This window comes from Arachis hypogaea, chromosome 2, assembly GCF_003086295.3.
Source record: "Arachis hypogaea cultivar Tifrunner chromosome 2, arahy.Tifrunner.gnm2.J5K5, whole genome shotgun sequence".
Lineage (NCBI taxonomy): Eukaryota > Viridiplantae > Streptophyta > Magnoliopsida > Fabales > Fabaceae > Arachis > Arachis hypogaea.
In genome coordinates this window covers 100,174,286-100,191,911 of record NC_092037.1, presented here as the reverse complement: position 1 = coordinate 100,191,911, position 17,626 = coordinate 100,174,286, and the positions used below count along the sequence as shown (strand labels likewise).

Here is a 17,626-nt window from a genome sequence, read left to right as displayed (position 1 = left end):
CCACATTCTCCTTCATTTGTTTCACATGCATAGTTCTCTCCTTATGATTCCTCATGCCCAAAGCACACTTAACATGAGGCTCCAACCAAGCCAAATCATCAAATCCGAAAGCAATGACTTCTTTCCATAAAACTTGAAGTTCCTTGCAACCTTCATCATTCATATCCTTCACCTTCTTAGTCTTAAGAAAATGTAACACTCTTCCCAATGCAATGAATCCCCACTTGGTGAACATAGAACTATGATTTTTGTTCTTATGACATTCAATGACTGATGGATGCTTATGACAAGCTTCCTCTGCCAATTGAACAAAACCCTTTTCATTTGTGTTCTCAAAATCTTCATAAACTTGAAAACATGGTTTTGAGGAATCATCAATAATAGTGTTACTAGTTCCATCGTCTAACTGTTTATGATGATGTGGTGATTCCTTCACGAAAAATTCGGCAACAATGATTAAATTATCATTAAAAGTAAGTTCTAGTGGATTCAAAGACGTCCTCCAACTGAAAACACAACTTCCACGACGAGTATCTTCAGTGAATCTTACTTGTCCATCTTGCATAGTAAAAAGAAAAAATTTGACTAAATTAAAAATTGGAAGCTAATAGTAAAAGAATCTTAAATCTTAATCTTGAATCTTAAATCTTAATCTTCATGCTTATTTTATTTTATTTTATTTTATTCAATTTTAAATTATATTTGAGATAAAATTTTATTGTGTTAATTAACTCAGAGAATTTAAACATAAAAAACATAGATACCTATTGCTATTGATTTTACGAGTGTGTCAACCCTCTAATTAACAAATGAGAACTTAAAATTTATAGTGATACTGTGTCTTTGAATCCAATCAACAACATCCAAGATAAAATCCATAAAGCGGTTCTCATCTATAGCCACAGAAATGCTCCTAAAATAATTCCAAAATTATAAAAAAATGTCAAAATATATCAATGGGCACATACAAATAATATAATGTTTTTATATAACTTTGAAATGGGTATTCATAACTATTTTGAGTGTACCATGTATAGCCACCAAAAACAAACTGGTACTTATCAAACTCCACCAGCACGGAGAAATTATTGTTGATGGTCCATGTGAATTTCTCAAACTTCTCACTCATTGTTTGATGATTTTCCATAATTCTTACAAAATAACTGAAATATTATCATACAAGAGTAGTAGGTAAGTGAAATCCTGGCGACTTTGATTTTCATATAATAATTCTTATATTTTATATTTTTGAAAATAAGAAATTAGGAAACTAAAGTTATATATTATCAGATCAGAGTATGGAAGAATTACGTATCAGGTTGAAATAAAGGCAAAGTGTAAGGGCATAGAGAAAGAAAAAGGATATTGACGAAGTTCAAATTCATACTTATATGATGAGTTCTATGGTAGCATGGAATTAAGTGGCTAAAGGTGGCTAAAGTTTGACCGACTAATATTATAATAACATGTGGCAAAAAGAATCTTTCTATTGAGCATATCAATGTTGAGCGCAGTAAGTGAGAGTAGGTTACTGCAAAGATATTTGGGAGATTTTCCCAACCAATAACTTTTTTTTCTGTTACATAGGTCTAGTATAGATAGATGAAAACATGAAATGAAAATTTTGGTTGGGTGTTTCAAAAAAAATAAATATGGTATTTTAAAATGCAATCTAATTTAATAGATACTATTGTATTGTATTATATATGAAATTTCATTCTTATCTTTAAAAAGGATAAATATTTTCTCTTCTAGAAAGAAGTATTCGTGTGAAGTTCGTAAAAGTACAAACATACTTTTTTAATAGTCACAAAAAAAAACTTTTTTAATAAATCTTTGTTCAGGAATAAATTTGTCTAAGTCACTTATGATTTATGTTAATTTTTTTAATAAGTAATTTACTCTCTTGGTTTATTATAAAATTGAAAAATTTTTTGAAATATGAAATTTAACCGTATTAAATTACTTCATTAAGGATTAATTTGAAATAGATTGAAATGACTTTGTACTATTAATTCAATTTAATTTCAATAAGATTAAATATTTATTTGGGTAAATTTTTAAAATAATTATTTTTTTAAAGATTTTTTAAAATAATTTGATATTTGAATATTTTATATAAAAATAATTTTTTATTTATCAATTATGTTTAAGTACAAGAATATAAAGTACTTATTTATGTATTTAATATGTTGAAAGTATTTTTTTAAGTAAAAATGTTTTTTACCGAAAATAAAGAGACTCAAACTTATAACTTTTTACAACTTTTTAGATAAACATAAGAACACTTAAGACATTTGAATTATAGTTTTTTGGTAAAAAAATATATATTATGATAAAAAAATGTAAATCTTAATAATGAGTAACGCTTAGATTCAATTAAAAATTTATTCAGGTGCCATTGTTGACATAACAGATATGCAATCAGGGGCGTGTGAATTATTAAAACAAGTTTAAAATACACTAACTTTACTAACAATTTATATTTCTATTGATTCATAAAAATACAATAAAAAATAACAAAAACTATTAAGTCATTATTCGTAATTTTATTTCATCAGTGTTAGAAATTTTTCACTAAATGATTCCGTTATATATTTTATTTTACGACGGACAATTTACTATTACAAAAATATAAAAATATAAATAAAAAATAATTTAAATACATTCTTAACGATAATTAATTAATTATATATTTATTTAATAAAGAGGAATATATCCTTTGTAAGCTATATAATTGCACTTACAAATATAATCTAATAGTGAAAATAATGACATACACTTCTAATTAATTTCTAAAATAATGACATCTCTTTTTTTTTATAATGTCCTATTCATCTTAGTTTATATTGAATTTTTAAAAATTATATTTATTTATTTTCTAATATTTTTAGATATCCAACTATTTTTCTATTTCATATTTGGTCCGTCTAAATTAAGGTCGATATAACAAAAACATATTTTTGGCCAGAAAAATCCATAAAGGTCCTTGTAATAATTTACTTATTAGTTATTGTACTTGTGCTACATTACAAATAGAACATTTTTTTTTCACATGTCATTACGAGATTGGTCGGTCAAATTTAGCCATCCTTAACTACCGAATTACATGCCATCACAGAAGTCACCTACTTTTATATATATATACAACGGAGTACGAAATCGCAGGAATCTAAAGATTTAGTGTGTGTTTGGATTTCAGTTTACAAATAGGAGTTTGAATAAAATTGATTTTGCAAACTTGATTTTGATGAAAAGTAAGTTTGTGTTAACAGATTTATGTTTGACAATATTTATATCAAAATGGATTATAGTAAAATAAATGTTATTTGGATTACACTATTTAAAATCACATTTAGATACAAAATTTGTAAACCCCGATTAATTAGTAGATAATTAGTCAATAAATTAATTTTTAATAAGAATGATTAGAAATGCGAATATTATATCAAATTAGGATAGAGCTCATCGAAACGAGAATTTTGACACCAATTTTAAAGAAAACGGTCCAAAATTGGACCGAACGGGCCGAACCGGTTAAACCGGCCCAAACCGGACGGTGGGCCCAACCGGACCAGCTTTTAAAAAGGACCCACGTCCTCATCTTCCCCATTTCAGCAACGTTGAAGTTGCAGGGGAAAGGAGAGAAAGGAATCCCGTAACCCTTACGGTGAACTCCGAACGCCGTATCTCCTCCGTCCGAGCTCCGATCGCTGCACCGTTTGTGGCCACGCGACCACCGCATCGAGCTCTACGTTTCTACCGGAACAATTTCATAGGTAACTTGTTTTTTAATTCTCAGCCTCTTCTTCCCCAATTTTTGGGAATTTGAGTGGAGGTATTGAATTTCTTTAATTTTTGATGTTTTAGGATCCAATTAGCTTGAGGAAAACGTTCACTCTTGCTTATGTGAAGTTTGGGTAAGGTGAGGATATGATAATTCTATTTTAATTTTATTGAATTTGAGCTTTGAGTATTAAATTGGATATATGTGTGTTATAAATGTGTATTAGGTTGTGAATAAATAATTGGAGCTTGAAATTGTGAATATTGGAACTTGGAGGAAGCGGATTAGTTGAGTTTTGAGGGGCTGCCTTCATTTTAAATAATTTGCTTTGGTCGTTACGTGGAAATCGGCCAAGGTATGGTTTAGGTTTCTTGCATTTAATATATAATGTTCTGTGAAAACTTAGGCTAGATGACCATAGAATAAGTTGGAATGCAGGTGTATGTTTAATGTTTAGTAATTTGTCGATGAATATAATTGGTTGAAGTTTATTGGATAATTAGTTATTAATTTTGGATGGTGAATGTTGTTATGTTAATTTGGAGAGAATTATAGTTGAATGTTATTGTCGATGAACATGGTTGGTTTGGTGCTTGTTGATTAATTAATGATTCGGTGAATTATTGATTTGAGGTATTGTGTGTTAAAAGCCTAGGATTTGTGAACTATGACTCTTAGTTAATTTTGGTTGTTGGATTTGAATATTGTATGAGTTTAATTGTTGATATGAGGTAGATTTTTTGTGGAGATTGTTATGATAATGAGGAAGGGTATGTTGAATTGAAAAGAAAACAGGTTTGAACCCGAAAAGGGTGGCAAAGTCCGAGTTTTAGAGGAGATGCTGCCGAAATTTTATAAAAATTAGAGATTTTGTTTATATGATTATTTAAAAAGATTTAGATTCAAATGTTATATGGTTTGATTTAGAGTTATTAAGAAAATGAGCATGTTTTAAGTTTGATTTATTTAGAAAAGAATGAGTTATGTTTTGAATTGGAACTATTGATGGACGGAATGGGAGGTGTGATAATGAAGGATAAGGATTGAATATGATTGATGTATGATGATGAATGAAATGCGATTGAGAATGATGTTAAAGTTGATGAATTATAATTGAATTATTTATATGGCTTATGAATTTGAATAATCTGAGATACGAGATTCCCTGGATTAAGTGCCGTGGCTTGCCACCACGTGTACCAGGTTGAAAACTCGATACTCTGTTGACCCTACGACGTAAGTGTGTGACCGGGCACTATATAAATTCCCGGGAATGTTACCCCCATTGAGTATTATTGATTATTTGAAAAAAAAAACTATGCATAGACTCTTGGGGATGCACGTCGGGGGACAGTCTAAGTACAATTCAGACTTGTCGGGTTGGCTGGATAACCGACAGATGAGCCTCATCAGCCATAGGACAGGCATGCATCATATGCATATTACTTGAATTACTTGCTTGTGTATTAACTGGGTGTGCCTAAATGTACTTGTCATGTTAAATGTATATTTGTTATCTGCAGTACTTGTAACCTTCTTGTACTTGCCTTTGTTTGTTTACTTGTCTGTGAAAATGCATGATGGAGTTGGAGGTAAGGAGGAATGGCAGAATGGGATTTAGATTTAAGGTTAAGTTAAGTTAGGTTTAAATATCCTTAGTAAACCACCTTTTATGGCTTCTGTTTAATACTTTAAGCTCTATAATCTGAGTGTCGGTGTTCTAGGATTGCCTCTGGCATTCCCAGGACCTTATATATTATGTGTGTGGCACCTTTACCATACTGAGAACCTCCGGTTCTCATTCCATACTATGTTGTTATTTTTCAGATGCAGGTCGAGAGGCATCTCGTTAGGCGTCTGGACTCTTGAGGCGGAGTGGTTACTGGGATATTTTGTTATGTTATGATGTATATATATGTACTTAGCTTTCTCTCCGCATAACTTATTCTTTTTTATCCTCTTAGAGGTTTATGGAGAGGCAGGATTGTGTATATGTACTTTTGGGTTTTGGATATGTATGTATATATGTGTAAATATTCTCCGGCCAGTCTTGACTTCGCAGGCTGAGTTAGGAGCTTGATATTATGTATCTTTGGCACTCTATTCCCACTTCTGTTATCTTGTGTTTAATAGTTATGATTTTCTTAGCACGCAGGTTAACTCGTTCCTTGAGCGTTGCGCTTTTATATTCGTGATTTTTATTTCCTCTATTCTTCAAGGCTCATAGCATATTATAATTCTTCTGCTATTATGTGTACTCATTTTATTTTAGAGGTCGTAATACCACTTCTGTTTCTTTGAACATGTTGCCAAACACACCCTCATTCTTGAGTTATAATGGTACGTTGGAATCAATGTCTAATCTAATTGGTTGCACAGTAATCACTATATTTTTAGGTTGAACATGCATTGGAAAATGTTAAGAGTAATATTTAAATTATGTTTACGAGACATGAAATACAAACGGAGAGGTGGAAATAAATTGGATCATGTATATCTAAAAAAATTTAAAAATATGTATGATAAAATTAACTAGATTTAGAAATGTATTTTCAAAAAATTTTAAATATTGAATTTTGATATAATTTTTATAAATATAGTTAAAAATAAAAATATTTTTATTTTAAAATTTGATAATTTTACTCTAATCTTTTTTTATAATTTTTTAAATAATCGAAATTTTAAAAAATGAGAAATTTAGAGATCAAATTTTGCATGAATTTTCTAAAATTATTCAAAATATTTATACAAAAATTTGATTTAAATGTACAAATTATATTTCAAATAGAAAATTATTTTACTTATAAAAATGTAATTTTGTATATTTTTGTCACTTTAAAATTTTTAAAAAAATTGTTTGTCATTTATAATTTTTTTAAATATTTTTTCCACAAAATAGTATCATTTTAATAATTGATCCCAAAACATAACTAAGCAAAGATATTTGCATTTACCAATTTTTTTACCAAAAATAAGGAGATTCGAACTCACGATCTCTTAGGTAAGTATGAAGAGATTATATCCAATTGTATGTGTCAATACTTATTTGATAAGTTTTATGAAATATATTAACAAAAAAAACTACATATATATATCATAATAAATGTATTAACTTGTATTCATCAAATGTAATGAGCCACTGCAACCATATACACATATTATAAATTTTTATAAATGTTAAAATAAATTTGACTAATTAAAAATTGGGAGCTGAGCTAATAGTAAAACAATCTTAAATCTTAATCTACGTAATTAATTTATTTTATTTTATTTTATTCAATTTCAAATTATATTTGAGACGAAATTCTATTGTGTTGATTAAGTCATAAATTAAACAAGGCTTAGTTCAATTATGAACCATTCTTCTAATAAAAAGCATAGATATATATCTATTGATTTTGTGAGTGTGTTAATCCTTTGATTAACAAGAGACACCTTCAAATTTGCAGTGACGCTGTGTCCTTGAATCAAATCAAGAGAATAATCAACAAAATTCAAGCAAATGCCCACAAGGTCCTCATCTATATACACAAGAATGCGCCTAAAAGTAATTCCAACATTATAAAAATGATCAAAATTTATCAATGGGCACATACACAATAATATAATAAGAGTGTTTTTATATAACATTGAAATGGGTATTCATAATTATTTTGAGAGTACCATGTGTAGCAACCAACAATAAAATATTCCAGCCTCAGTCTCCTGCTCGGAGAAATTGTTGATGGTCCATGTGAATTTCTCAAACTTCTCATTCATGGTTTCATGATTCAACATTTCCACAGCCCTCTAATAATTGTTATAGAATAACTGAAAATATTTTTATAAAGTGGTAGTAGGTAAGTGAAATCTTCGGGACTTTAATTTTTATAAAATGTCAACATACACTTGGACATTTTATTTTTATAAGAAGGGTTTAACTAATATACGTCTTTAGTGCACCCGATAAAATTACCAATTAAAAATATTTTTATAAAAAATAATACAAAATTTAAATTTTCAATGTAATTATTGTGTATTTATTAAAATAAAGTATCTAAAATTTTCTATTACTAGCAACCTTAATTTATACAAGATTAGCTAGACCCTTATAAGAATAAGAAATTAGGAAATTAATGTTATTTATTAACAGGGCATGAAAAAAAAACGTACAAGTTGAAATAAAGGCAAAGTGCAGGGAAACAAAAGGTAGATGGATATTGAAATTCATATTCATATTCAGAAGAAAATATTAACAGTAATAATGATGGTACAAAATCAAACGAGTCCGAAAGATTCATTCTCGAGTTATGATGGTACATTGGTATCGATGTCTAATTTAATTCGTTACACAGTAATCATTCTCTTTTTTTGTTGAGCATACATTGGAAAATGTTAACAGTAATAAAGTTAGAGTCATACGTCTATTTGAATTACAGATATGAAATACAACCGGAGAGATGAAAATGAATTAGATAATGTATATCCAAAAAAATTTTTAAATTATGATAAAATTAACTAGATTTAGAAATGTATTTTCAAAAGATTTTAAATATCGAATTTTGATATGATTTTTATAAATATAATTAAAAATACAATATTTTTATTTTAAAATTTGATAATTTTCCTCTAATTTTTTTTGTAATTTTCTTTTGTAAATAAATGAAATTAAAAAATGAGAAGTTTAGAGATCAAATATTACATGAATTTTCTAAAATTATTCAAAATATTTATACAAAAATTTGATTGAAATGTACAAATCATATTTCAAATAGAAAATTTTTTTACCTATAAAAATGTAATCTTTTATATTTTTGTCATCTGTAATTTTTTAAAAATATTTTGTCTATGAATCTTTTAGAACCATTTTAATAATTTACTCAAAAACATAACTAAACAAAGACATTTATATTTACTGTTTACTAATATCAAATATCAATATATGACATAATCTCTTGTCCTTGTTATTATTAACAATTTGAAAATCATTGTATCTTTTAATTTTTATAATTATTTAAATAATATTAGAAAAAATTTTTTTACCAAAGATAAAAAAATTTAAACACCTGATTTCTTAGATAAGTATGAAAAGATTATGCCATTTTAGCTATAATTCATTGACAATATTAGAAAATTATTGGTTGATAAAAAAAATATTATTGTATAATTATAAAATTATTTTTTAAAATAGTCAAATAAAACAGTTTTATTTGTTGCTATAAACAGGGATGATCCAAAAATTTTAATATCGAGGAGCTGAATTTAAGATAATTTTATTCTTTCCATAAAGATAATCAACATATAGTTATTAGAGTTAATTTTTAAAAAAATTTATCAATATATATATATATAATTTTTTTCATAATTTTATATTTAATATGATAATTACACAAAAGAAATATAATAATATATATAATACTTTATAAAATTTAAAAATACCAATAATTTATAGCATGTTTAGTTAAAAATTATTACATATTTTATTAATTAAAATTAATTCTTTAAAAAATTTTAAAAAATTTGAAAATAAATTATTAATTATTAATAATTTAAAAGACACCGTACTCTTATAGAATACAATATATAAGATATCTTTATAAAAATTTTTCTTTTAACAATGTAAATTTTGAAGAAAAATGAACATTTTTTACAAAAAAATAATATCTAAAGTATATCATGTGATTACCAAAATATAACTACGTAAGTCAATATTAATATAATAATATAAATATTAAATATATTAATATAAAAAATAAATAATTTTTTTAAAAATAAATATAGAGATTACTATATAAAAACAAATTTGAAAGATATAAAGACTTGAAGGTATGATATTAAATTAGTTAAGTAAAAAATATTAGTGAATTAAACAATTAAGATATAAATCCATCACATAGTAAAAAATAATACATATAAATCTATTAAATTACATTTTTTTATTTTTTAAACACATATCTCATATATAATAAGTATAGTATCTTAAAATTTTGGAGGGGAGCCGAGGCTACTACTTGTCCCCCTTTAGGTCCATCCCGGGTTATAAATACATAATAAAAAATTAAATTCCAACAGTAACACTATAAAAATTATTATCTAAAACTATCTAATAAGATAATTTTAAAGTGTAACAAATTTTGACAATAATTTTTATGTGTATTATAAATTAAGTATTTTTAAGAAAGGGTTCTTATATGTATTTTTTTTATAATTATTTGTACAATATTAAAAAATTATTGCTTAAAAATAAATCATTATAATAGTCATAAAATTATTATTTAAAATAGTAAAAGAAAATAATTTTATTTTGTTGTTATAAATAATAAAAAATTAAATTTTAACAATAGCACTATAAAAAAATTATTGTCTAAAATTATCTAATAAAAGAATGATTTTAACGCATTACGAATTTTGATATTGTTAAAGGTTATATTTATTGGAGTGAACATTTCACGGTCAGGATCTACGTTCTCTTGCAACTGTTTTACCGTATATATTTTAACATTATTTTTCAACCAATCAAATCCAAAAGATTCAAGTTCTTCCAATAATTTGAATATATAAAATACATATTTTATAAATAATTACGATAAAATAAAATTTGATAAAAGATATTAAATAAAATTTTAAATAAAATTATTGAGATTGATTTAAAAAATTGAATGTACATAAAATCTTACTATAGAAATTATTTTATTCATTTTCACAGAGAGCGCGAATTGTTCTTGTGTAGATAAACTTTTGAGGTATATATATCTCGGTTTAGAGGAAATTAAATTTGTCTCTTTATCTCCAAAAATGTATACTTTGGCAAAAAAAACACGGAGGGTGAGTACCTGCAAAAGACATTCCGACGCTCAAGTCAGTAATTGTTTAAGCAAAGATGGAGCTAGATGAAATATTATAAGGGAAAAAAATATTTACATAATAAAATAAGACTAAAATAAAATTTTAATAGAGATTAAACTGAAATTTACATATAATTTACATGTAAAAATTAAAATTAGGGGGTCATTGCCCCCTTTGTCACTATGTGGTTCTGCCACTGTGTTTAAGAGGTATAAAGATTCTATTATTATAAAATGTTAAACATGAAATAGAACATATCATGTATGTATGTGTTTTGAGATGTAAATCAGAAATTGGTATTTTTTATAGACATGTTAATGTTATAACCTTTGGTCATTAAATTAAAATAATAGTTATTAAGATCATTCGTTATAAACTTAGAATGAAAATAAATAGAGTTGAGTTATAACTCATAATATATAATAAATAATGGTCATTAAAATTATCCGTTACAAACTTAAAATAAAAATAAATGGAGTCGAGTTATTATAACTCATAATATATAATAAAAACCGAACTTTGATTAATTAAAATTTATTATAGTAAACATTGATCCATGTTCTCCTTCAATTTTTTCATCGCATAAATTTTAACACTATTTTTCAACCAAATCAGATCATCAAATCCAAAATATTAAAGTTCCTTTCACAAATTCTGAATTATGATCATGAATTTGTTCAACAATGAAAGAGAAAGGAGAATCATTATGAGTTTATTAATATTTTTAAAATACAAACTCATATTCAAGAGATTAATTAACAACTAATAAGTCTTTTAAGTTTTTCTTTCATAACCTTTCATGATCAAGTGAAGTTTATATGTTGTCTATTAAGGGTCTCATTTAAATCTCGGTTGTAACATATAGAAAAATTATATGCTCAAATGAAAATATATTTAAAATAAATAAATATAGAAAAGTTTAAACACTCAACAAGATTAGTTTAACTGAATCGACAACAATATGATATGACAAATTATCATATTAATTTGAAAAAAAAAGTTACAAAAAAACCAAATTAGAAAAAAGAGAGAGGCATATATATGTAAAAGATCAGAGAAAGAGTAAATATTCATGTAGGATCCAAATAACTGATTTCACACTAAAGTGATTAATCACTTAGATACAAAATTAATAGCCAAGATTTTTAATTAAAGACATTCTACACAAAAGTGAAACCAACCTAGCTATGTAGGTCTTCAATATCCCAACACATCATTTAAGTCTCTTTCTTCAAAACCTTCTTCAGCTTTAACCAATTCTTCTCTTGCCACTTTAAGATCAACTTCAAGAGCTGCCACATTCTCCTTCATTTTTTTCACATGCATAGTTCTCTCCTTATGATTCCTCATGCCCAAAGCACACTTAACATGAGGCTCCAACCAAGCCAAATCATCAAATCCGAAAGCAATGACTTCTTTCCATAAAACTTGAAGTTCCTTGCAACCTTCATCATTCATATCCTTCACCTTCTTAGTCTTAAGAAAATGTAACACTCTTCCCAATGCAATGAATCCCCACTTGGTGAACATAGAACTATGATTTTTGTTCTTATGACATTCAATGACTGATGGATGCTTATGACAAGCTTCCTCTGCCAATTGAACAAAATCCTTTTTGTTTGTGTTCTCAAAATCTTCATAAACATGAAAACATGGTTTTGAGGAATCATCAATAATAGTGTTACTATTCCATCATCTAACTGGTTATGATGATGTGGTGATTCCTTCACGAAAAATTCGGCAACAATGATCAAATTATCATTAAAAGTAAGTTCTAGTGGATTCAAAGACGTCCTCCAACTGAAAACACAACTTCCACGATGAGTATCTTCAGTGAATCTTACTTGTCCATCTTGCATAGTAAGAAGAAAACTTTGACTAAATTAAAAATTGGGAGCTAATAGTAAAAGAATCTTAAATCTTAATCTTCATGTTTATTTAATTTTATTTTATTTTATTCAATTTCAAATTATATTTGAGATAAAATTCTATTGTGTTGATTAACTCAGAGAACTTAAACATAAAAAACATAGATACCTATTGCTATTGATTTTACGAGTGTGTCAACCCTCTGATTAACAACAGAGAACTTGAAATTTGCAGTGATGCTGTGTCCTTGAATCCAATCAACAACATCCAAGATAAAATCCATAAGGCGGTTCTCATCTATAGCCACAGAAATGCTCCTAAAAGTAATTCCAAAATTATAAAAAATTGTCAAAATATATCAATGGGCACATACAAATAATATAATTTTTTTTATATAACTTTGAAATGGGTATTCATAACTATTTTGAGTGTACCATGTATAGCCACCAAAAACAAACTGGTACTTATCAAACTCCACCAGCACGGAGAAATTATTGTTGATGGTCCATGTGAATTTCTCAAACTTCTCACTCATTGTTTGATGATTTTCCATAATTCTTACAAAATAACTGAAATATTATCATACAAGAGTAGTAGGTAAGTGAAATCCAGGCGACTTTGATTTTCATATAATAATTCTTACATTTTATATTTTTGAAAATAAAAAATTAGGAAACTAAAAGTTATATATTATCAGATCAGAGTATGAAGGAATTACGTACCAGGTTGAAATAAAGGCAAAGTGCAAGGGCATAGAGAAAGAAGAAGGATATTGACGAAGTTCAAATTCATACTTGTATGATGAGTTCAATATGGTAGCATGGAATTAAGTGGCTAAAGCTCGCTAAAGTTTGATCGACTAATATTATAATAACATGTGGCAAAAAGAATCTTTCTATTGAGCATATCAATGTTGAGCGCAGTAAATGAGAGTAGGTTACTGCAAGGATATTTGGGAGATTTTCCCAACCAATAACTTTTTTTCTGTTACATAGGTCTAGTATAGATGGATGAAAAATTGAAAATATGAAATGAAAATTTTGGTTTGATGTTTCAAAAAAATGAATATGGTATTTTAAACTGCAATCTAATTTAATAAATACTATTGTATTGTATTATATATAAAATTTCATTCTTATCTTTAAAAAGGATAAATATTTTCTCTTTTAGAAAGAAGTATTCGTGTGAAGTTCGTAAAAATACAAACATATTTTTCTAATAGTCACAAAAAAAAACTTTTCTAATAAATCTTTGTTCAGGAATAAATTTGTTTAAGTCACTTATGATTTATGTTACTTTTTTTAATAAGTAATTTGCTCTCTTGGTTTATTATAAAATTGAAAAATCTTTTGAAATATGAAATTTAACCGTATTAAATTACTTCGTTAAGGATTAATTTGAAATAGATTGAAATGACTTTGTACTATTAATTCAATTCAATTTCAATAAGATTAAATATTTATTTGGGTGAATTTTTAAAATAATTATTTTTTTAAAGATTTTTTAAAATAATTTGATATTTGAATATTTTATGTAAAAATAATTTTTTATTTATCAATTATGTTTAAGTACAAGAATATAAAGTACTTATTTATGTATTTAATATGTTAAAAGTATTTTTTTAAGTAAAAATATTTTTTACCGAAAATAAAGAGACTCAAACTTATAACTTTTTACAACTTTTTAGATAAACATGAGGACACTTAAGACATTTAAACTATAGTTTTTTGGCAAAAGATATATATTATGATAAAAAAAATGTAAATCTTAATAATGAGTAACGCTTAGATTCAATTGAAAATTTATTCAAGTGCCATTGTTGACATAACAGATATGCAATCAGGGGCGTGTGAATTATTAAAACAAGTTTAAAATACACCAACTTTACTAACAATTTATATTTCTATTGATTCATAAAAATACAATAAAAAATAACAAAAACTATTAACTCATTATTCGTAATTTTATTTCATCAATGTTAGAAATTTTTCACTAAATAATTCCGTTATATATTTTATTTTACGACGGACAATTTACTATTATGAAAATATAAAATTATGAATAAAAATAATTTAAATACATTCATAACGATAATTAATTAATTATATATTTATTTAATAAAGAAGAAAATATCCTTTGTAAGCTATATAATTGCATTTACAAATATGATTTAATAGTGAAAACAATGACATACATTTCTAATTAATTTCTAAGATAAATGACATCTCTTTTTTTTATAATGTCCTATTCATCTTAATTTATATTGCATTTTTAAAAATTATATTTATTTATTTTCTAATATTTTTAGATATCCAACTATTTTTCTATTTCATATTTGGTCCATCCAAATTAAGATCGATATAACAAAAACATATTTTTGGCCAGAAAAATCCCTAAAGGTCCTTGTAATAATTTACTTATTAGTTATTGTACTTGTGCTACAACATTACAAATAGAAAAAAATATTTTTCACATATCATTACGAGATTGGTCGGTCAAATTTAGCCATCCTTAATTACAGAATTCCAAAGATTCACATTCTTGAGTTATATTGGTACGTTGGAGTCGATGCCTAATCTAATTAATTGCACAGTAATCACTCTTTATTTTTAGGTTGAACATGCATTAGAAAATGTTAAGAGTAATATTTGAATTATGTTTACGAGACATGAAATACAAACAGAGAGATGGAAATAAATTGGATCATGTATATCTAAAAAAATTTAAAAATATGTATGATAAAATTAACTAGATTTAGAAATGTATTTTTAAAAAATTTTAAATATTGAATTTTGATATAATTTTTATAAATATAGTTAAAAATAAAATATTTTTATTTTAAAATTTGATAATTTTACTCTAATCTTTTTTTATAATTTTTTAAATAATCGAAATTTTAAAAAATGAGAAGTTTAGAGATCAAATTTTGCATGAATTTTTTAAAATTATTCAAAATATTTATACAAAAATTTGATTTAAATGTACAAATTATATTTCAAATAGAAAATTATTTTACTTATAAAAATGTAATTTTGTATATTTTTGTCACTTTAAAATTTTTAAAAAAATTGTTTGTCATTTATAATTTTTTTAAATATTTTGTCCATAAAATAGTACCATTTTAATAATTTATCTCAAAACATAACTAAACAAAGATATTTGCATTTACTATTTTTTTTACCAAAGATAAGGAGATTCGAACCCGCGATCTCTTAGGTAAGTATGAAGAGATTATATTATTTGAGTTATAACTCATTGACTATTTACATTTACTGTTTACTAACATCAAATATCAATATATCATAATGATATAATTTGTTGTCTTTGTTATTGTTATAGGCAACGGTTCTTATAGCAATTTCAAAGAACAGTTTAAAATTATAATTAGATAGATAACAATTTTATGCCGGTATAGCTTTGTTATTAATTTGGACAACGAATTAAAAATCATTGTATCTTTTTATTTATATAATTATTTAAATAATATTAAAAAATTATTGCTTGATAAAAAAATTGTTATAATGATTATAAAATTATTTTTTAAAATAGTCAAAAGAACAGTTTTATTTGTTGTTGTAATATAATGAAAAATTGAACTTCTATAGCATATTTTGACAATATTTTTATATGTACTATAAATTAAGTATTTTTAGAGAATGATTTTTATGCGTATCTTTTGTATAATTATTTAAACAACATTAAAAAATTCGTTGCTTAAAAACAAATAATTGTAACGGTTATAAAATCGTTCTTTAAATTAGTCAAAAAGAACAGTTTTATTTTATTTCTATAAATAATAAAAAATTAAACTTTAACAATAACACTATAAAAAATTATTATCTAAAATCATCTAATAAAAAAACGATTTTAAAGCATTACAAATTTTGACATTGTTAAAGCTCATATTTATGGAGTTAACATTTCACAGGTCAAGATCCACGTTTTCTTTCAACCTTTTTACCGTATAGATTTTTAACATTATTTTCCAACCAAGTCAGATCATCGAATTCAAAAGATTTAATAAGTTCCTCCCACAAATTATGAAGTTCCTTAACAGCATCATCATTAATGTCCTTTACATCTTTATGACTCTTTAGAAAATGAAAAACTCTTCCCAAAGCCATGAATGACTTTTTTCAGTAAAATTTTCACTCCAATTTCTTCTTTTTACTCCTTCAATAGGTTTAGGATGCTAAGAGTACGCTTCCTCCAGGCCAATAGTTAGAACAAAATATTTTCTTACTTTGTATAAATCTTGAAATCCACTAAATTGTTGTTGTTATTTCTTGTAATCAAAGGCATTATGCGATTATCATTAGTATGATGTTGATTGATGACGATCATTCTCAACACAAACTTCAGCCACAATAACACAAGAAATTCTTTGTTAGATCATGAAATTTGGTTGAAGTTATAAACGATGAGTAACCAAAACCACTAAATTTTCATATTATCTCCAAATAAATAAAGTAAAAATTCAAAATGTTGAATAATTTTGGGCTGAATAGTATTATCTCCAAACATTTTTAAAATGGCAATATTAAATATTAAAGTAAATACGAAATAACTCATTTCAGTTCCTGTTTATGGCCCACCTGTCATAAAAAAGGAACTCCACATCAGCTTTTGCGTCATAAACAGTAAATAGGAACTCAAAACATCTCTCTCTTCTCCATTAGAAGGAACTAACTTTAGTCCCTGTTGTGGTCCCACTTAATTAATTAATTAAAATACTTAAAATTAATATAATTAATTTTTTTAATAATGTAATTTAATAGAATTATAATTAATTATTATAATTATTAATAAATTAAATATAATTTAATTATTTAATATACTTTTTTAAATAACTAAATTAAATACTTACATCATATTTAATTTATAATAATTATAATATTTAATTATATACCTAAAGTTAAATAAATTGATATATAATAAGAAGAAGAACAACCCTTTATTGATAATATATTATGCAACGTTATTAGTTATTATATTAATATCATATTATTTTATTTTTTTTAATTTAAGTGCCAATGAAAACAAAGTCCCTCTGAACAGGGCCTTCCTTACTTTGAAATATGTGCGAGGACTCATGTATGTATTGTTTCAATGGTTGGGTTTTAACTTTTGTCAGAACAAGGCCTT

The 17,626-nt window shown here is 25.4% G+C and overlaps 1 protein-coding gene and 1 long non-coding RNA gene across 2 annotated transcripts; one reads left to right on the top strand and one right to left on the bottom strand.

Annotated features, from left to right (window-relative positions):
• Window positions 1–3,607: 3,607 nt before the first annotated feature.
• LOC140180592 (uncharacterized) lies at window positions 3,608–5,905 on the top strand. Its single transcript, XR_011874735.1, has 4 exons — window positions 3,608–3,779; window positions 3,871–3,925; window positions 4,014–4,142; window positions 5,615–5,905. It is a non-coding gene; the product is annotated as an uncharacterized lncRNA (long non-coding RNA).
• A 5,979-nt stretch (window positions 5,906–11,884) lies between these two features.
• On the bottom strand, window positions 11,885–13,297 carry LOC112720454 (uncharacterized). The gene is made up of 4 exons (XM_025771399.2): window positions 13,204–13,297; window positions 12,916–13,050; window positions 12,650–12,798; window positions 11,885–12,464 (listed from the first exon to the last, which is right to left on the bottom strand). Exons 1-4 carry the CDS (start codon window positions 13,233–13,235, stop codon window positions 12,076–12,078), a joined length of 705 nt encoding a protein of 234 aa, XP_025627184.1. The 5' UTR covers window positions 13,236–13,297; the 3' UTR covers window positions 11,885–12,075.
• Window positions 13,298–17,626: the final 4,329 nt, after the last annotated feature.

Excerpts from the sequence above, each read along its gene's own strand:
- LOC112720454 (XM_025771399.2), bottom strand. The coding sequence starts at position 13,235 with ATGCCCTTGCACTTTGCCTTTATTTCAACCTG. Across the intron at positions 13,051-13,203 it reads TTTGCCTTTATTTCAACCTG|TTATTTTGTAAGAATTATGG; the intron begins GTACGTAATTCC and ends ATAATATTTCAG. Across the intron at positions 12,465-12,649 it reads CGTAAAATCAATAGCAATAG|ATGGACAAGTAAGATTCACT; the intron begins GTATCTATGTTT and ends TTACTATGCAAG.